This window comes from Chlorocebus sabaeus, chromosome 7, assembly GCF_047675955.1.
Source record: "Chlorocebus sabaeus isolate Y175 chromosome 7, mChlSab1.0.hap1, whole genome shotgun sequence".
Lineage (NCBI taxonomy): Eukaryota > Metazoa > Chordata > Mammalia > Primates > Cercopithecidae > Chlorocebus > Chlorocebus sabaeus.
The window spans coordinates 115,623,609-115,646,141 of NC_132910.1; the positions used below are offsets into that span (position 1 = coordinate 115,623,609).

Consider the following 22,533-nt stretch of genomic DNA (forward strand, 5'->3'; position numbering starts at 1 on the left):
TATTGTATTCCATTGATTTCATGAAATGATGTACAGCATGGTAAAGTAGGACACTTTAACACTATGCTTCTAGTTCCCAAACAGGTCAATATATTCTCAAGACTTCAATAAAGAGATTTTAAGAATTTTTGTATGCCATTACCTACTATAAACTCCATGCCTAACTAGACAGGCAGGGAAATTTACAGATTGACTTATAAAATCAAGATAAATTGTGCATTAAATGCAAACCTCAGGAAGCCCAAGGTTATGTATCAACTACCCAAGTGGAAAGAAGCCAAATACAACAAAATTCCTAACAGTTCAAAACAAATTACACATGCTTTAGAGTTAGTACTTTGGCTGTCCTTGTGTTTCAGGGCATATCTACACTATTCTTTTGGCATTTTGCGTTTTACCTAAAATATGTTCGCTATAACTGTTATAAATGCAATTTATTATACTTACATAATACGTATAGTCATTTCCATTTATAACAGCTATATCTGACATATAAGGGAGCTCTTGAAACAAAAAGAGATCTTGGTGCATGTGTGCAAAAGACAAGGCTAGACTGTTTTTGTGTTTTCTGAATTCATTGGGAGATGAACTAAGACTTTTTTTCTCCATCTCCAATTTCTGTGACTGTGGTATGTTAGCCTGGTATTCCACCACATATAAATTTTTAACCAAACACAGATTTCATGAGTTTGTGGCTTGCCTAAACTTCCTTTTTTAAAACCCGGACATTTGCAGATGAAAATAATCTCCGTTACTTTTAAAATTGCACTTTACAAAATATTCATATAAATGTAAGTGTTTTGCAGATTTATTTCAAAACATTCTAAATTCCCAAAGTCTTTACTGATACAAACTCACATGAATGAGGCAATTTGGAGAGTCAGTGTAAACAGGCACCACTTTGTAGTAAGTTTGGTAAAGATAAAGCATTTCAGCACACGTTCTGCCACAAAGCGTTTGGGACTCTTATGTTAGAGCTTCAGAATTCCTTCCGAAGAAGACAAAAGAGAGACTTCCTGTCATTTCCACTGGTTTCTGCACGTGGGACCAATATGGGCAAAGTTTAAACAGATGTAAATGGTAAGGGGAGGAGGCAGTGTCACGTCTTGTTTTACGTATTTCTTCATATCCAGATTGGATTTAAGTCATTCTCTTCTTGGAGCTTTCAGAGTACACTACCACTAAAGTTAGAGCATGCTTGAATGGTTTATTTCACCGATATTTGCTTATGGAAATAAAGGGGAGTGGCCGAGGGGAAAGGAGAAGAGGAATGGAGGAGGGGTTTGAGGCTGAGGGAGGCTCTGACCACAGCACCGAGCACCGGCAACCTTGTCTGATGTGATCATTAGCCTTCCTGCAAAACACAGCTGGCAGTTCTCTGAGGTTTGTCATTAGAATGTGAAGACAGCCACACAGATATTGCACAGACTATTTACAGATCGTTCGGTTTACATTGAGAGTCATTGCTCCACTTCTGTGCGGTAGGAAAATGAGATTTCAGCAATTCCTTTTTGCATTTTTTATTTTTATTATAAGTCTTCTCCTTATCAGCGGACAGAGACCAGGTAGGCCTTTGATACATTTGTACAAGTAACTTGTTTTGCCTCTTTGCATCCCTGGGTCTCTGAGCGTGACTGTGTTTATCTGAAAACCACTTAGGTGTGCTTGCAGTTAGTAGTATTGGGGATAAATGTGTAGGATTTTGAAAGTATGCTGTCTATCCTGTTGGGTGTATTATTTCAATATTAACAGCTGGACTTCGAAATGATAAGTATTTTACCACTATTTTTCTAAATGCAAAGAAAATAGATCTCTAAGCTATTGCAGATGATGTTGTCTTTACAAGTAAAATGAAACAGAAATGTTCGTCTATTCATTATAAAGGTAAATAAATCTATAGATTTTTAGGTAAAATGCAAACTCCAAAGGAGTTTATTTAAAAAGTATGTTGCTGCCCGGAGTAGGGACTGAATTAACATACAAAAAGCATAATGCAACAAAATGCAGATGAAATTTTAAAATTTCAATAGCTGTTATTTCTAATTATGTAACTAGGCATGTCACTTAAAACAAGTGCAGTTTTTATTATTATTATGCTTATAGAGCTAAAAAGCGTCAAAAAGATGTATGGTAAAGATACATAATATTAATTTACTTGACACATTTTCAAAGATGATATCAACTATATTGTACTTAACCAACAGAAATTTAGTACACAAAAGTATTCTAATGTACATTTACTTCAAAACCAAATGGCTAAGATTTCAAAGAACTGGTAAGTTAAAAAGAGAGAGAGAGAGAGAGAAAGGAGGGAAGGAAAAAAGGAAGAAAAGAACAGGAAAAAAATTAGAAAGTTAAAGTTTTCTGACTCAGGAAAACCACAAACCCAACTTTAAATAAAAAGGTGGTAATATTTACATCCAAATATGTTAGATTATTCACTTGATAATATACTTCTTCAGTTGGAAAAGAAAATGATGCATTACTTGTTAAAAATTCAGACTTTGCTTTTTAGTGAATTAGAAGTTTGATCACTGTGAGTTTATTTCAAATGATGTCCCCTGATCTGTTCTTTTACATAAATAAGAAAAAGTTCCAAGTCAGCAACTCTGAGAAAGCAGCTTGATCCCTTCTCATTGTTTATGGCAGTCACTATTCAAACCATTTATACTTTTCGGAAATACAGAGTAGCTTGGACGATGTTCTTACAAAATATTTGTGATTAATTTACTACATAAAAAAAGATCTAGGAGTATTTAGGAAAAAATCATGGAAAAGGAGGAGGATATTACTATTAAGATGTTGCTATATTGCTTAACGATGTTAATAGAAAAATAAATAAGAGTAAAAGAAGATCTTACTATTAACATTAACAGTTAGGAACACCCCTTTTGTATATGCATCACATTGATTTTTAATTTTATAATCACATTTGAACAAATTGCAAATAACCACAGTCTAGTTTGGCTCTAAAATATGTTTGAATTGTCTAGATTAAACAACAATTAAGCCTCTGAAAAATGCTCTTAATACTTCTCTCTTTTTCCTTCAGTTAATTTGACCATGAGAAGAAAATTGCGCAAACACAATTGCCTTCAGAGGAGATGTATACCTCTCCATTCACGAGTACCCTTCCCCTGAGGTATTTCTGACCAAAAATAGTTTTGCTAAACTTAGGCAATGTTCCAAATTAGATATACCAGAGAATGTTTCTTCACAGTTTGTAACATGTGATAATGGCTTATGGCGATGTCAAGACTTTAGAGATGCATACCAATAAATGAAAGAGTGAAATGAATGACATGACTTTTGAGAATTACTTTAATAGCTAAGGAAGAAAATTAGACGAGGACAATGTAGGAAAATCTTGATAACTGTTGAATCTGAGTAACAGCTATATGGGGGCTAATATTATTGTGGATGTTATGCAGAATAAGCCGATTCCCCTATTAAGACCAGTGTGTATGAAAGCATTTGGACGTATTCACCCAACATCATACCATCAATGAACTACCATCAATACTTCAGGGTTTTCTTTTCCTCTTCTCCTCTCCACCTCTCCTCCTCTCCTCCCCCTCCCTCAACTCCTGTCTCCTCTCCACTCTCCCCTCTCCCCCAGGGTCTTGCTCTGTCACCCAGGCTGGAGTGCAATGATGTGATCTCAGCTTGTTGCAGACCCAACCTCCCGGGCTCAAGTGATCCTCCCACCTCAGCCCCCCAAGTAGCTGGGACTACAGGCGTGTGCCACCACTCTTGGGTAATTTTTGTATTTTTTATAGAGATGAGAGTTCCCCATGTTGCACAGGCTGGTCTCGAACTCCTAGCCTCAAGTGATCCACCTGCCTTGGCCTTCCAAAGTGCTGGGATTTCAGATGTGAGCCACCACACCCGGCCCTCAGGGTTTATTTTTTTCTGAAAATATTTCTTTTAATAGATAAAGTAAACTTAACACTAATGAAATGGCAGCTTTCCAGTCTCACCAATAGTAGTGACCTTGATAGTCACATCTTAAGGATAAATTCTGGTAGAGTTTTGCACCTCCCTTTTCTTGTTTTTACACTTGCTAAATACTTTTACACCACCACGATTACCGGTAATACTGCTTGAATCAGCTAACTTCAAACACTGTCCAAGTTTAAGTTACTTCATACTAAAAAATACATAGTTTGGCATTCCATTGTAAGTATTTCAAGCTTATTAATTCATTAAAGATATATCTTCCTTAAAAAATGTCACAGAAATATCCCTCATCTGGTTAACATACACAGGCAATGGCTAAATTAGCTTATTCAGTTGGCCTGTAGAGTAGCTTTTATGGTTCCATTCATTCAGTGGAAAGAACAGTTGCTATGTCTATTGTTTAATGCATGCTTTTCAAAGCCAGGGAAAGCCCTGTAGTAGAAAATTAAATGAAGGAGGAGCAATTTAGTAAGAAACATTTATCAAAAGGACTGAGACAAAAAATGTCAAGTTCCCTATGCCTATATCTGTAACAAATTAATCTTTGTTATCAAAATACAAAAAATAGCTTCGGTGGAGGAATCCAGAAAGATACAGTAGGAGGTTTACTGAGAAGCCAATTAATGGTGATTGATACATGCTTTAAAAAGATTTTCTGTGTTAAAATATCCTTTGGTGTGTGTTGATAATGCTTCCAGCAGGGCATTTCAGTGTCATGTATAAAACAATGGTAAAAATCTGTGCTTAAGAGGAATAGAGACACCCCAGATTTTTCCAGCACTCCTTCATAAATAACAAAGAGGAGAGGACACATTTCACAATAGCAAGAGAATTCCTGCATATACAAAGAAAGACACCTTTCAAAATATAAACACAAGTCTTTAGATAACCACAGATTATCCTCAAATCACATACCATAAAAACCAGTGTTACAAGTAAGCACGAGTAGTGAAATTTCAATTTTTAAAGTTGAGGGAAATTTTGACTTATAAATCAAGTTTGTAAACCAAAAGGAAATGTAATTAAAGCTTTGCAAACTACTTAATACCAACCCTTTACAAAAGTTGACTGATAGCTTATAAAACTGCTTGGGTTACAGCATCCATTTTCTCAGTTTTTAGACTAGTTCTACATTCCAGCTACAGTTCTTTGAAGAATGCTTAAAAGTCACCTGTTGGAATCTACTGTAAGAGTTAATGTAAGATAAACATTAGATGATTTTTCAAGACCTTGCTCAACCAGCACTATAATAACAAGTGCTACCTTCAGATCTGATAACATAATTTTCACTGTCCTAAATACTTTCCCATTTTTTATATGTTTTGCAACAAAGGCACTTTGGTAACTGGGTCAATGTACTGTAAACCTAGGTAGTGGACTCTAAGGCAAAACACCCATTTCATTTCTCCCCCTCTAATTTTTTGGATGCTTTAGATAAAATCACATGTGGTTATTTGATCAGTTAGGATCAAGTAAGACTTCGTAAAAGGATAGGTAAGGTAAACAATTGACTTTGAAAGTTTTCCAGATGAACCCTTTATTAGTGTGTTCAGACCTTTAGCTCATTTAATAGAAATGTCATATTATCTTTACTCAGTCAATTTTTCCAGCTCCTAGGGTCATCCTCAATGATCCCAGCCTACGCAACTGAATTAATTACGCAGAAAAATCCATGCTGTATGCAGTTCATTTCCTTGATTTTTTTTCTTAAAAACATTTTGGCATCACCTTCTGTCCTAAGTGATTTAGAGTGAAGGAGAGCAAGAGAAGGGGTGTCAGGAAATGCAAGTCTACAGGTTAATGTGAGGGCCCTAGAGTGGAAAATGAGGTCGCGACTTAAGACTGGAATGACTTCTCCCTTCCAAAAGCAAAATGTCACCACATCAATGCTTTTATTTATAAGTACGTACTCTAAGGCCAGGTCCAGTGGCTCATGGCTATCGTCTTAGCACTTTGGGAGGCGGAGATAGGTGGATTGCTTGAGTGCAGAAGTTCAAGACCAGTCTGGACAACATGATTAAATCTTGTCTCTACCAAAAAAAAAAAAATTAGCAAGGCATGATGGCGTGTCTTTCTAGTCCTAGCTGTTTGGGGAGCCAAGGCCTCCAGGGAGAATCATTTGAGCCCAGGAGTTTGAGGCTGCAGTAAGCTATGATTGTGCACTCCAGTCTAGACCCTGTCTCTAAAAAATGACTTAATTAATATGTACTCTAGATAACCCCATCAATATATGCTCTACTCGCTTTTTTTTTTTTAATTTTTATTTTTTGAGATGGAGTTTTCATTCTTATTGCCCACGCTGGAGTGTAATAGTGCCATCTCGGCTCACCGCAGCCTCCACCTTCCGGGTTCAAGTGATTCTCCTGCCTCAGCCTCCCTAGTAGCTGGGATTACAGGCATGCACCACCATACCCGGCTAATTTTGTATTTTAGTAGAGACAGAGTTTCTAATTTTGTATTTTAGTAGAGACAGAGCTTCTCCATGTTGGTCAGATTGGTCTCGAACTCCTGACCTCGGGTGATCCGCCCGTCTCGGTCTCCCAAAGTGCTGGGATTACAAGCATGAGCCACCACGCCCGGTCTAGCTAGCTTTTTAATAACAATTGTAATACATGTTCATGGTGTAAAATATATTTCTAACAGCATAGAATGTAAAGTCAAAAGTACAAGTTCCCCATCCTACCCTATTGCCCATTTTCATGTTCCAGAGGTAATGACTATGAAAAGATTTTTGGAAAAAGTATCTTTTAATACACTATTTTTAATTGAGTCCAGCTAACACTCTCTTGTCACCCTCACTTACTATTCAAACTTTGCTTCTAGTTTCCTATTTTCTGCCTTATTCTTACCACCTTTCAGTCATGGGCATGTGAACCCCTTAACCAAACCTGCCCTGCTTCCCAACTCTTCCTGCAATTGTCCTAGCATCTTCATCCTTCTCACTCCATTCTCTCCAGCTTTTGAGTTTAACTGAAACCCAACTCTGCTTTCAGTATAGAATCTCTACTTTCATGGAGCACTTCATCTCCAACTTTAGCTGGGTTCTCTGTGAAGAACTCTTCTGCACTTCATATTCCTGTTCAACTATTATTTCAAACTAATAACCTCTAGTTTCTTTACACTTCTTAACCTCCTCTTCCAACTCACAGCAAAAGATAACTCCTCTTACTTCATGGTGAAATAGGAGGTCAATAAGCCTGGAAATCCAACCTTACCCTGAAACTACAGACATCTACATCTACAATGCTTCTTTTGTGTTCCCTTCCTAGAATTTTTTTTTTTTTTTTTTTTTTTTTTTTTTTTTTTTTTTTGAGACAGGATCTCATTCTGTCACCCAGACTGGGTGCTGTGGTGTGATCATAGTTCATTGTAGCCTCAAAGTCTTGGGCTCAGGTTATCCTCCTGCCTCAGCCTTCCACGTATGTGAAACTACAGGTGTATGACACCATGCTTGGCTAATTTTAAGATTTTTTGTAGAGACAGGGTCTAACTTTGTTGCCAGGCTGGTCTTGACCTTCTGGGCTCAAGCAATCCTCCTACCTTGGCCTCCCAAAATGCTGGGATTACAGGCATGAGCCACTGTGTGTGGCTAGTCTTTCAATAAAAGTCTTTCAATAGTCTTTCACCCTAGTCTTTCAATAAAAGATACCTCTCTTGGATATGGGTAATCTCCTTAACCTCAAGTACCTTGATCTAGCAATTATACTCCCTTGCTCCGTCAGAATGTTCAATAGGTCAACACTGATCTATTTTATCTTTTTTAAACAAAAAGACAGATGAAAGAGACAAAGACAGAAAGAAAGAGAAAGAGAAGAAGTGAAACAAAGAAAGAAAGAAGACAGAAAGAGAGGAAGAGAAGAAAGAGAAGGGAAGAAAAAAGAAAGAAAGAGAGAAACAGGGAAAGAAAGAGAAAGAAAGAAAGGAGAAAAGAAAGGAGAGAAGAAGAAACAAAGAGGGAGAGAAGAAAGAGAAGGGAAGAAAGAAGGAAAAAAGAAGGAAAGAGAAACAGGGAAAAGAAGAAAGAAAGAGAAAGAAAAGAAAAGAAAGAAACAGAAAGAGAGAGAGAAAGGGAGGGAGGGAGGGAGGAAGGAAGGAAGGGGAAGAGAAAGAAAGGAGAGAAGAAAGAAACAGAGAGGGAGAGAAGAAAGAAAAAGAGGCAGGAAGAGAAGGAAAGAAAGAAAAGAGTTCCACCATTGACTCCATAGTGCTCTCAAGTGACCAACCCATGTTCTCTGCATCTCTTCAAAGCCACATTTTTGGAAAAGGCAGCTGTTTTCTTTCCTCCCAACTATTTTCAACACATTCTCCCCCTTTTCCTTCTGGGGAAGGTTCATTATGACTTCCTTCTTCTAAATCTGGTGAATGTGTTTCAGTCCTGATCTCAGTTATCCTGCTGTAGGTCAAATGCAACACAAAATAATAACAGTAATTTGACAGACAACACCTTACAACATAGGCCTTTCCAGTTTTATCTGTTACCTGATTCTTTCCCCCTTGCCTGCCCCAGAGGGCATAAGAGTTAATTCAAGCTCTGGCCACACAGCTCACTCTCTGTGATCCATTGTTGGTAAGTCATTTATTCTCTCTGAGCTTCCCTCCACTTCCAGATCTATAAGATGGAACGTGTTATGGCCCTAACCCTACGATAACAATACTTGGTGCATAGTAAGTGCTAAATAAATAGTAGTTAGACTTATTATTACTTTAAAATCAGTCCATTCTTCACCTCTTAGCTGTTCTTCAAGCTACACTTTTACCTAAAAGGAAAATTTTTTCACTTTTGCTCTCAGTATCATTCATCCTTTAGGAAACCTTCTCTGATTTTACTACCCCTACCAATACTGACTTCAGCAGGCACTTCATACGTGTTTTGTTTGTTTGCTTTGTTTTGTTTTGTTTTTGAGACGGAGTCTTGCTCTGTCGCCCAGGCTGGAGTGCAGTGGTGCAATCTCAGCTCACTGCAGCCTCCGCCTTTTGGGCTCAAGCAATTGTCCTGCCTCAGCCTCCCAAGTAGCTGGCATTACAGGTTTGCGCCACCACACCCAGCTAATTTGTGTAGTTTTAGTAGAGACAGGTTTTCACCATGTTGGCCAGGCTGGTCTCAAACTACTGACTTCAAGTGATCTGCCTGCCTCGGCCTCCCAAAGTGCTAGGATTACAGGCGTGATCCATCATGCCCAGCCTCATAATGTTGCTAAAAGAAGTAAAATAGGCTGGGCGTGGTGGCTCACGCCTATAATCCCAGTACAAGGCAGGCAGATGGCTTGAGGTTGGGAGTTCGAAACCACCCTGACCAACACGGTGAAATGCCATCTCTACTGAAAATACAAAAATTAGCCAGGTGTCGTGGCGGGCACTTGTAACCCCAGCTGTTCAGGAAGCTGAGGCAGGAGAATCACTTGAATCCAGGAAGTGAAGGTTGCAGTGAGCCGAGATCACGCCATTGCACTCCAGCCTGGGTGACAGAGCGAAACCATGTCTCAAAAAAAAAAGAAAAAAAAAAAGAAAGATGAAATGAAATGAAGCTTTTACTTATTATCTTTTAATTTAAGATAATAAATTTAATACTTTTTCTCACTAGAACACACACACATTTTCAGATTTATTTTCTAATATTTCCAGGATGGAACTATGATTTTCTATCTCTGTGGCGGAGATATTTCCTCTTCTAGGAATTCCTTCTCTCATCAAGTCCAAACTCTCTGCCTCCTTGAGAGTTCTCATAAATCCCATTTCCTCATAGGGCCCACCCGAATTCAGTTAGTTTAAAATAATCTTCAATCCTAACAGTCACAGCACTTTTAGTAGTAGGCTTTTAAAGCCATTTATCACATTCGACTTTGTTTCTTTAAATTTTTGTCAGTATTGAAATATGAGCTCCTTGAAGACAAGATGTAGCCCCTAAAGCTTAAGGTACAAACCTTTGCCTAATGTGAATGGCCCAAGAACTGCCTTAAATATGGGACATTCCTGTGAGGGCTGAAATATCTGCAGGACGTATTGCATAAAGCTAAATGAAATATAGAAAATTACTCTTTTCTAAATTAATCACAGCCCAGTGTCCAAAGGTCATGCTTGGAGGAAATCCCTAATGTCCCTAATTTACTGATGAGATAAAAACTTTTCTGTAAAGATTATGATGCCAGCTGGCCACAGTGGCTCACACCTGTAAACCCAGCACTTTGGGAGCCTGAGGTGGGAGGATCTTTTAAGACCAGGAGTTTGAGAACAGCCTGAGCAACATTGTAAGACACTGTCTCTACAAAAAATACATTAGCTGGCATGGTGGTGCATACCTGTAGTTCCAGCTACTCAGTAGGCTGAGGTGGGAGGATTGCTTGAGACGAGGGGTTGAGGCTGCAGTGAGCTGTGATCATACCACTGCACTCCAGCCTGAGAGACAGAGTGAGACTCCGCCTAAAAAAAAAAAAAAAAAAAGATTATGGTGCCTTAATGATAAATATATTTACTTATACACTTATATATCAAATACATAAATATAGTGATGTTTATATTATAAACATTTATTAAGATAATTGTATATTCGTCTGAACAAAGTATGCATACAATGTTCTAGAGTTTCAAAGTTTTCTTTTCTTTTCTTTTGAGACAGAGTTTCACTCTTGTTGTCTAGGCTGGAGTGTAGTACAGTAACACGATCTCGGCTCACTGCGACCTCTGCCTCCCAGTTTCAAGCAATTCTGGCTCGGCCTCCCAAGTAGCTGGGATTACAGGTGCATACCACCACGCCCGTCTAATTTTTTTGTATTAAAGTAGAGATGGGGTTTCACTATGTTGGCCAGGCGGGTCTCGAACTCTTGACCTCAGGTGATCTGCCCACCTCGGCCTCCTAAAATGCTGGGATTAAAGGCGTGAGCCACCGTGCCTGGCCAGTTTTCTTCATTTCAAAAACTTCTCTTATAAGATTTCTCTTATAAAATGTGTAACAATTCTTTCCATAGATAGCTAAACTAGCTGCTCTCTACCATGTTGTTCAGGAATCTCAAATTTCTTTTTAGCATAAATCCCATCTAATCCATTTCCCCCCTTACCCACCCCCATCTTCCTCTTCTTTCTTGGTATCACGGAAGGCATGGCCAGTCCTTCATATGTGCTGTGGGTCCCCTTCTCTCCCTAAGATTTCTTAGGAATTTCAAGCTGCCACTTACACCTTTACCTCTCTGGATCATCGTGTCAAATTGAAAGTTTAAATGGTGATAAGCCTATATATTAAAACAAACAAGACACACATATACACATCCACACACCCCTCTGTCAATACTCATGATTTTTCTGTACTCATTGTCCTCGATTCATTATTTTGCATTCACATCTAAATCCACTTTAATCTGTCTTACATCTCCTTTAGAATTATCCTTATCTTACTAAATTTTTTTTTTTTTTTTTTTTTGAGATGGAGTTTCGCTCTTGTCGCCCAGGCTGGATTGCAATGATTCTCTCTCAGCTCACCGCAACCTCTGCCTCCTGGGTCCAAGCGATTCTCCTGCCTCAGCCTCCTGAGTAGCTGGGATTACAGGCATGCGCCACCATACCCAGCTAGTTTTTGTATTTTTAGTAGAGACAGGGTTTTACCATGTTGGCCAGGCTGGTCTTGAACTCCTGACCTCAGGTGATCCATCTGCCTCGGCCTCCCAAAGTGCTGGGATTACAGGTTTGAGCCACTGTGCCCAGTCTGATCTTTCTAAATTAATTGACAAATTTTAGTCTTCTTCCTGATTTCACAGCAGAATTTAGCAGCTGGCTACTCGGCCTGCAAAAGTCCCTTCCCTTCAATTCCAGGGCACCATACATTTCCACTAAATCCTCAGCCGACCCTCTGCCCCTAAGCAGGCTGTTTGTTGTACCCTTCAAGGTATAATAAAATGTATCTCTTCTCTCTCCTGCTCTGTTTCATCCATTCCTTTAGCCACAATTACCGCTTTACACTTAATTATCATACTCCTGAGGGAAAAAAGAAAAATAGAAGATGACCACTCAAATGAGATCAAGCCAGGGCTATTTATTCAGAGTTTACATAGCAAGGGAGTCAGCCAGCATCCCTTGAGTTTGGCAGGGGACCAAGACAGGCAGAGAATCTGGAAAGCTTCACTGTAAGAACCAGGGAAGGCTTTAGGTGTGATGTGACTGGAGATGGTTGGCCTGGGAAAGCTGAAGGCAGGCTATCTAGAAGCAAGATATCCTACTTAATTTGGGGAGTATATGTGGTTTTCTTCAGTTAGTCCTAAGTTAGAATCAGGGGAGGAGGGATAAAAAGGACACTAGTAGTTCTTGACCAAATCTTGACCATCTGGGTTCAGCTGCTGCAGAGGTTGTGATTCGGCTTCCTGGGCTGATTGCTGCAGTCTGTGGGTCAAAGCATTAATATAGGATCTGGACATTGTACACTTGTACATATTCAGTCTCCCAGTTCCCAATTTGTCACCAGTTCACATCACACAAGCTCAACTACTGTTTACCTTGCAGCAACCTTCACACCTCCACTTTTGCTTCTCTTCTATCCATTCTTTGTATTATGGCTTCTATACTGCTTAAGGTCCTTTAGTGATTTCTCATTACTCTTACAATTGAAATAAAATTCTGAATGTAAACCACAAAGGCGCTTCTCTGTGAGTTTGTCAAATAGGTCATGTTCCTTAGCACTTCAGGGCTTTTACACATTGTTTTCTTCTGCCTAGACATTCTTTTTTCCTACTCTTCACCTTTTTCCTGCTCAGTAAAAATTTTGATTAAATGTCACTTCACTTGAGTGTGTATGTATGTGTGGGTGTGTGTGTACCATATATAATTTTTTTTTTTTCAAGACGGAGTTTCCCTCTTGTTGCCCAGGCTGGAGTGCAATGGCATAATCTCGGCTCACTGCAACCTCTGCTTCCCAGGTTCAAGCGATTCTCCTGCCTCAGCCTCCCAATAACTTCTTTTATTACACTGGCCAAAGTAACCTTGGTGAGGGTGGGGAGGGAGTGGGGGTGAGGGTGGGGGATATGTGGGGGCTTGGAGTTCTTTAGGTATCACATTTCATTTATGTCAAAATTGTGCTGAAGTTTAGTTCAATTTTATACTAGTTGTCTTCACATTTTTTTCTAATAGCAACATTTTTATATATACAAAAATTATGTGCATAAATATGACATATATACACATTATTTAAACACATATGAAAACGATTTATAGCTTTGTCTTTTACTTAGCATCTAAATGACATTAAATCTAATTTACTTTTATATGTGTATAAATATGACATATATACACATTATTTAAACATATGAAATCCATTTACTGATTTGTCTTTTACTTAGATGTATTTATTTGTACATATGAAAACAGTAACTTATTTTTATTTTACTTTAAGTTTCAGAATACATGTGTAGAACGCACAGGTTTGTTACATAGATAAACGTGTGCCATGGTGGTTTGCTGCACCTATCAACCCGTCACCTAGGTATTGAGAATATCATTTTGAATGACACTGTAGACCAGTCAACCCTCCATATCCATGGGTTTTTCATTAAATCAGCCAATGGCAGATTGAAAATATTTGGGGGAAAAAACCAGAATGGTAGTATCTGTACTGAACATGTTCAAACTTTTTTCCTTGTCATTATTCCCTAAACAATACAGTATAACAACTATTTCCATACCATTTATATTGTATTAGGTATTATCAGTAATCTGGAAACAATTTAAAGTATATGGAAGGCTGGGTATAATTTATATGCAAATACTACACCATTTTATATAAGGAACTTCAGCATCCATGGATTTTGGTATCCAAGGGAAGTCCTAGAACCAGTTCCCAAGGACACTGAGGGATGATTGCATTTCACTGTATGGATAGCCTTAATTTATTTATCTTGACTTTATTGACCAATATTTATGTTTTGTAGTATTTATTTATGCTATTTTGAACAATGTTGCAGTGAACAGGCATGCATACATATTTGAACATATGTACACTTATTTTCTTACAAAATATTCCTAGAAGTGGAATTATGAGGATATGTATATTTTTTTTTTCAGATATCATTTATACACCAGACAATTCACCCATTTACGGTGTACAATTTAATGGCTTTTACCATATTCCTAAGTTGTGCAACCATCACCATGATCAATTTTAGAACATTTTCATCATCCCATAAAGAAACCCCATACTCATTAGCAGGCACTCCCCATTTCTCCCCAGCTGTTCAGTCCTGAACAACCACTAATCTACTTTCTGTCTCTATAGATTTCCCTATTCTAGATATTCCATATAAATGAATTCCTGTGATATATGGTCTTTGTAATTAGCTTTTTTCACTTAATGTTTTCAGGGCCCATCTATGTAGTAGCATGTATCAGTACTCCACTCCAATTTATGACTGAATACAATTCCATGATATGGAAAAATCACAGTTTTTTTGTCCAGTCAACCATTGATGAACATTTGGGTTATTCCCGCTATTTGGCTAATATGAATCATTCTGCTGTGAACATTAGTGTATAAGTTTTTGTTGGAACATATGTTTTCAGTTCTCTGGGAATTAAAAGAGAGGAATTGTTGGGTCATATGGTTATTCTATGTGTAACTCATTGAGGAACTGCCAAGCTGTTTTTCATGGGGGTGGCATCATTTCACATTCCCACCAGCGGTATATGTGGGTTCTAATTTCTCCACATACTTGCCAACACTTGTTATAGCTATCCTAGAGGGTGTGAAGTGACATCTTATTGTGGTTTTGATTTGTATTTCCATAATGACCAAAATGTTGAGCATCTTTTCATGTGCTTATTGGATATTTGTGTCTCTTTGGGGAAATGGCTATTCAAATCCTTTGCCCATTTTTCAGTTGGATTATTCGTCTTTATATTGTTGAGCTGTAAGATATACATATATGTATATATTCTGAATACAAAGCCCTTATCTGAAATATGATGGGCAAATATTTTCTTCCATTCTGTGGATGTCTTTTTTTGGTGTTGTCCTTGAAGCAAAAAAGTTTTTAATTTTGTTGACGTCAAATTAGTCTATGTTTTCTTTGGTAGCTTGTTCTTTAGGTATTATGTATTTTTTTTTTTTTTAATTAATTGAAGGTCACAAAGATTTACATCTACTTTGTCAATTTCTGCAAAGAGCCATCTGGTATTCGGATAGGGATAGTTTTAAATTTATAGATCAATGTAACAAGTATTGCCATCTTGACAAAATTAAGTCTTCCGATCCATGAAATGGAATGTATTTCTCTTTGTTCAGGTCTATTTTAATTGCTTTTGTAGTATTCAGAGTACAAGTTTCGTACTTCCTTTGTTAAATTTATTCCTAAGTATTTTATTCTTTTGATGCTATTACAAATAGAATTTTCTTAATTTCATTTCTGAATTGTCCATTGCTAATGCTTAGGAATACAGTTGATTTTTTATTGGTCTTACATCCTGAAATCTTAATAAAATTATTGATTCATTCTCATAGGTTTTTCAGTAGGTTCCTTAGGATTTGCTGTGTACAAGCTCACGTACAAGATCACCTGCAAATTGAGGTAGTTTCTTCTTCCTTTCTAATCTGGGTGTCTTTTTTCTTTTCTTGCCTAAGTGCCCTGACGGGAACCTCCAAAGTAGTTCAAGCAAACATGTTTGTCTTATTCTTGGTCCCAGATTTAGTCTTTCATCCATTAAGTATTACGTTAGCTATGGGTATTTGTAGATGACCTTTATCAGATTGAGAAAGTTTTTTCTATTGCAAGATTGCTGAATGTTGTTATTATAAAGGGAGGATGTTTGTTTTGGTCAACTTCTTTTTCTGTATCTAAATTATCACCTGTGGCCAGGTGTGGTGGCTCACGCCTGTAATCCCAGCACTTTGGGAGGCTGAGGGGAGCAGATTGCTTGAGCCAGGGATTTTGAGGCCAACCTGGGCAACACAGCAAAGCCCCATCTCTGCAAAAAATGCAAAGAATTAGCCAAGAAGGTGTGGTGGTATGCACCTACAGTCCCAACTACTCTGGAAACTGAAGTGAAAAAATTGCCTGACCCAGGCCCAGGAAGTTGAGGCTGAGTGAGCTGTGATCAAACCACTGCATTCTAGTCTGAGCAATGGAGTGTGACCCTGTCTCAAAAGAAAAAAAAGAAAAAAAAACATACAGAAAACCAAATATATATTCACACACACATATATATGTATATATATTATCATGTGTTATATGTTTTGTCTCTTATTCTATTAATATTATGCATCACATTAAATGATTTTTGGATGTTAAATTAACTTTGTACTTCTGAGGTAAATCCCACTAAATCATAACGTTCTTCATATGTTGCTGAATTTAGATTGTTAGTATTTTGTTGAGGATTTTTACAGCTACATTCATAAGAGATATTGGTCTGTACTTTTCTTATGATGTCTTTTTCCAATTTTGGTATCAGGGTAACCATAAAATGACTTGGGAAGTGTTTTCTCCTCTTCTGAATTTTGGAAGAGTTTGGGAAAAATTGATACTAATTATTCTTTAATTGATTTATAGGATTCACCAGTAAAGCCATATGGTTCTTTTCAGAAAGTTTCTTAATTGTTAATTCGATCTTTTTTCTTGTTATGTATCTATTTCAGATTTTTATTTCTTTTTGAGTCAGTTTTGGTAATTTGTGTCTTTCTAGGAATTTGTCTCTTTCTAGGAATTTGTCTATCTTATCTAAGTTATCAAATTTGTTGGCACACAGTTGTTTATATTATTTTCTTATAGTTATTTTTTTTCCTGTAAGGTTAGTAGTGATGTTCCCTCTTTCATTTCAGAGTAATATTTTGAGTCTTTTTTCTTTTATTCCTGGTCAGTCTAAATAAGGTTCATCAATTTTGTTGCTATTTCCAAAGAACAACTTTCGTTTTGTTGATTTTTGCTATGGTTTTTCCATTCTCCAGTTCATTCGTTTCTGCCATAATTATCATTATTTCCTTGCTTCTGCCTGATTTAGGTTTTGTTTGCTCTTCCATTTTTAGAGTCTTAAGTGAAATGTTAGATATTCAATTGGAATCCTCCTTCTCTTACTATAGATGTTTATAGGTATAAATTTCTCTCCAAGTCCTACTTAAGTATTCATTGTCATTCATCTCAAAATAGTCTCTTATTTCCCTTCTGAGTCTTCTTTGAGTTACTGGTTGTTTCGGAGTCTGTTGTTAATTTCCATATATTTGAGAATTTCTCAAATTTCTTTTGTTATTGATTTCTAATTTGATTCCATTGTTGAATCATCGATTTCTCCTTTCAATTCTGCCAGATTTTGCTTCATGTATTTAGGGCTCTGTTTTTAAGTATATTTATCTTCTTAATGGTTCTATCTTCCTCAATTGACCCTTTCAGCATTATAAATGTCCTTCTTTGTCTCTAGTAACAATTTTTGTCTTAATCTTTAAAAATATGACATTATTATTAGTATATTCACTTCAGCTCTCTCTTATACTTGCTGCTTGCATGATATCTGTTTTTCCATCCTTTGACTTTCAATCTATTTTTGTCTTTGAATTAGAAATATGCCTTTGCAAAGAACATATGGTCAGATCATGTTTTTTGTTTTTTTTTTTTTTTACCCAGTCTGACACAATCTGCCTTTTGAATGGATTATTTAGTAAGTTCATGTTTAATTTTATTATTTATATGGTTGAACTTACTTTTTTTTTTTTTTTTTTTTTTTTTTTTTTGAGACGGAGTCTCGCTCTGTCGCCCAGGCTGGAGTGCAGTGGCCGGATCTCAGCTCACTGCAAGCTCCGCCTCCCGCGTTTACGCCATTCTCCTGCCTCAGCCTCCCGAGTAACTGGGACTACAGGCGCCCGCCACCTCGCCCGGCTAGTTTTTTGTATTTTTTAGTAGAGACGGGGTTTCACCGGGTTAGCCAGGATGGTCTCGATCTCCTGACCTCGTGATCCACCCGTCTCGGCCTCCCAAAGTGCTGGGATTACAGGCTTGAGCCACCGCGCCCGGCCGGTTGAACTTACTTATGCAATTTTACTTTTTCTTGGGTTTGTTGTTTGGTCACAAAAAAAAAAAAAAAGGAAAGAAAAATCAAGAATATTGTGCAGTATAACATTTTAATTTATTTAACAATTTTTCGGCTGGGAGAGGTGGCTCACACCTATAATCTCAGGTCTTTGGGAGGCCGAGGCAGACGGATCACTTGAGATCAGGAGTTCAAGACTAGCCTGGCCAACATGGCAAAACCCTGTCTCTACTAAAAATACAAAAAAATTAGCCAGGTGTCTTGGCGCACACCTGTAATCCCAGATAATCAGGAGGCTGAGGCAGGAGAATCACTTGAACCCAGGAAATGAAGGTTGTGGAGATCCAAGATCGTGCCACTGTGTTTCAACCTGGGTGACAAATATGTATATATTGTAAGTTTGATAAGCAAAAAAAATCCATCTCATTTTCATCTATTTTTTACAAAACACACACACATATATATATTATTTTCTTTTTCTTTTCTTTCTTTCTTTTTTTTTTTTTGAGACAGAGTCTTGCTCTCTCGCCCAGGCTGGAGTGCAGAGGCATAATCTAGGTTCACTGCAACCTCTTTCTTCCAGCTTCAAGCAATTCTCGTGCCTCAGCCTCCTGAGTAGCTGGGAATATAGGTATGCACCACCATGCCTGGCTAAATTTTGTATTTTTGGTAGAGACGGGGTTTCACCATGTTGGCCAGGCTGGTCTCAGACTCCTGGGCTTAAGCAATCCACCTGCCTCGGCTTCCCAAAGTGCTAGGATTATAGGCGTGAGCCACCATGCCCAGCCACACATATGTATTTTTTCTAGATGAGCTCTTGCTATGTTTTCCAGGCTGGTTTTAAACTTCTGTGCTGAAGCCTTCCTCTCACCTCAGCCTCACCAGTAGATGTGAGCCATCATGCCTGGCCCCATTTCATTTTTATGTTCAGATTTAGGCAATCTGAGTTGAGAGAGATGATTCCAGAAGAGGCATCTGCATATTTGTACTGCTAAATTAGTCATAGTTAGCACCCCACTATGACTGTGAGATGTGAAGTGAAAGTGAAATGTGAAGGAGGTGGAAACTTCCAGAAATGAAGCAAGAAGCAGCCTTCACGTCTTCAGGAGGGGGCCAAAAAGAAACTACCTAGGGAAACATTGACGCCAGTGGCGCACACCTGTAATCCCAGCTACTAAGGAGGCTGAGGCATGAGAATCACTTGAACTTGAGAGGCAGAGGTTGCAGTGAGCCGAGACTATACCACTGCACTCTAGCCTGGGCAACAGAGTGAGACTGTCTCAAGAAATTAATAAAATAAAATAAAAATTTAAATTCAACGTTTTAAAGACACACAGGTGCTGCATTTCTACTGAAAAGTAGGAATATATAAAGATGCTTTCAGCACTGAAAAACACTGGTAAACTTCCATAACTCATTATTAAAAAAAAAAATTAAGCATGTGTTTATTGGTGTGCTGGATAGTATTTCTTTGATGTATTTCTTTTTCCTTTGCCTCTCAGATATAGATCTCTCTAGCTAACTTTACTGGATCTATCAGAAGAAGAAGAGGAGTGAAGGAAAGACATCCAGCCACCCAAAAGAACTTCATGATGCCAACACTGTGATTGCTTAGAAGTTCCTACACAAAAAAAGGATCATTTGAAAGCACCTGGGATGGTTTATTAGCTTCAGAGGATTTTATTCTTCTTGGCTTGTCTTTAGAGGGAAAGTAACATAAATTCAAAAGGATTCCAATCTGAAGCCCAAATTGTTTGCCTACATAACAAAAATATCTCATCTTTTCCTGCACATTATTATTCTCTTACGGGTTAAAAAGAAAAATACCTTTTAGTGTCTTACAACTCTCTCATGGTAAAAGGTGCAATAATTTAAAATGTTGCTTTCATGTTCCTATAATTCTCCAAAAGTATATGTTTAAGTGATTTTCTAAAAACTGCTCAACCTGAAATCAACTGCAGTGACCATTTGGCTTCGCACAAAAGGGAGAAAATAATTGGTTCTTTGATTATAGATAAAGACTAAGAAAAGCTATTAATTGCTGCCAATTTTATGATAGGCTTTAAGGTTTATGAAAGTATGATTTTTTGATTTCATGAGTAATGTTGTCCATTTGAAGTTAAAACATAAAATCCTAATTGTAGTTCATTTTATGTTCAAATGAAACCATTGTTTCTGTTTTTGTTTTTGTTTTGAGAACGAGTCTCGCTCTGTTGCCCAGGCTGGAGTGAAATGGCACGCTTTTGACTCACTGCAACCTCCACCTACCAAGTTCAAGTGATTCTCGTGCCTTAACCTCCCAATTATAGGCTGGGATTATAGGTGTGTGCCACCACACCCAGCTAATTCTTGTATTTTTTATAGAGATGAGGTTTCACCCAGTTGCCCAGGTTGGTCTTGAACTCAGGCTGGAACCATTCATTTTTTAACCTTTCTCATCATGTAATTATAAGAACCCAATGTTTGATTTCCTTTGAAGTTTTGTTATGTCCTTTATTATTTTGTATAGATAATTTCTTAAAAAGTCTTACTTAAAGTTGACATCTAAAAATACAGTTATGCCAATGAAGTCCTACTCAGGGTGATATCTGTATCTAAAAGATGAGTGCTCAACATCCTATTAGGCTTTGTCTTGGTGTTGTTCATCCCGAGATGCTGAGACATGGAAATAAAAAATCAGAAGGAATTTAGGGATATGATTACTCAAAAAAGAAACTATCCTGTCTAAATTTGAGTTGTGTTGATAACTAGGTGTTCCTCAGATGCTAAGATGTTCTTAATTTGTATTTATTGAAGGATTGTTAGCTTAGTGCCACAGAATTTTTCTTACTTTATGTTAATTCCAGATAAGAAATTTACAAGTTTATATCTTTTTTCTTTCTTTCTTTCTTTCTTTTTTTTTTTTTTTTTTGAGATGAGATCTGGCTCTATCACCCAGGCTAAAGTGCAGTGTCATGATCTAGGCTCAACCTCCACCTCCCTGGCTCAAGCGATCCTTCCACCTTAGCCTCCCGAGTACCTGGGACTACAGGCATTCACGGCCACACCTGGTTAATTTTTGTATTTTTTGTAGAGATGGGGTATCGCCATGTTGCCCAGGTTGCTCTCAAACTCAGGCTGGTGACCTCAAGTGATCCGCCTCCTTGGCCTCCCAAAATGTTGGGATTACAGGCATGTGCCACCATGCTGGGCCAAAAGTTCATATCTGGAGTAGAAGTTTTACTTTGTAAACATTATAAAGTAGAAGAAACCATAAACCATTAACCCTTATTTTGCGAAAATGAAAGGTTGGGGTTAATGTATATGTATAAATAGAAAATCTGACAATACTGTGGAATTTGTCCTCCTTTCAAAGCTTATTAAAAGTGTCTTTTCAGATGAATGGTACTTTCCACAAGTGCATTTGAGTAGAAACATAAGCTAGTCTCAGTTATGTTTATGTTTATATTTATGTTTAAAACATGTACGTGTTTGTATATTTTGTACTGAAGAAAAAAACCACTTGATTGTCAAGATACACCTCATTCAATACAAGTCTAAACTCTTTCAAGTACAAATTCGCATATTCACATAAAAAATTACAAATCGGTTTTACCATTGTAAAGTAATGAAATGGTTATACATTTCTTAATTGTTCAATAAAACACTCAATGATTTGAATGTCTGGCTGTCCTTACTTTGCATAAGAAGTGTTCAGTGTTGAGTATAGTATGGTAGAAATGTTCCTGATACCTGTCTGTGTTTTCAGTGTTTGTTCATATTAATTGAGGCATTTAAGACTGAACAGTCTCGATACATCCCTTACCACTGCAGATCTTTTACGTCATTCAAGATTATCAGAGCAAGGGCAAAGATTCTCTCAAAGTCTACCAAAACTCAGTAACCAGTGGCACATATGCTTGTTGACATACCAGAACAGGTCCTTGATATACAGCTATCTTTTATTCACTGGGAGGTGAATGAGACCAGAGGGGTGCCAAATCTGTGTTCTTTAAACTTAACAATTTTTATGGGTTGGTATTCTTTTAAGTATTTTTCTTGGAGATAGAGTCTCACTCTGTTGCCCCGGCAGGAGTGCAGTGACATGCTTTCAGTTCACTGCAGCCTCCACCTCCCAGGTTCACACGATTCTGGTGCCTCAGCCTCCCAAGCTGGGATTATAGGCGCCCGCCACCACTGCACCTGGCCTAATTATTTTTCTATTAAAAGTTTTTTGTGGCCAGGCATGATGGCTCACACCTGTAATCCCAGCACTTTGGGAGGCTGAGGCTGGTGGATCACCTGAGGTAAGGAGTTCAAGACTAGCCTGACCAACATGGAGAAACCCGTCTCTACTAAAAATACAAAAATTAGCTGGGCGTGGTGTCGGGCGCCTGTAATCCCAGCTACTCAGGAGGCTGAGGCAGGAGAATTGCTTGAACCTGGGAGGAAGAGGTTGTGGTGAGTCGAGATCACACCATTGCACTCAGACTGTGCAACAAGAGCGAAACTCTGTCTCCAAAAAAAAAAAAAAAAAAAAAAAAAAAAAAAAAAAAAAAAAAAGTTATTTGTAATTTCTAACATTTTCAGAACACAAAGGAAAAGACT

General features: G+C 37.8%; 1 protein-coding gene across 1 annotated transcript; it reads left to right on the forward strand.

The window, feature by feature from the left end:
* Positions 1–1,336: 1,336 nt before the first annotated feature.
* On the forward strand, positions 1,337–21,604 carry APELA (apelin receptor early endogenous ligand). Its single transcript, XM_037988038.2, has 3 exons — positions 1,337–1,565; positions 3,053–3,142; positions 19,455–21,604. The coding sequence occupies exons 1-2, from the start codon at positions 1,490–1,492 to the stop codon at positions 3,139–3,141; spliced, it is 165 nt and encodes a 54-aa protein (XP_037843966.1). The 5' UTR covers positions 1,337–1,489; the 3' UTR covers position 3,142; positions 19,455–21,604.
* The last annotated feature ends 929 nt before the right edge of the window (positions 21,605–22,533 follow it).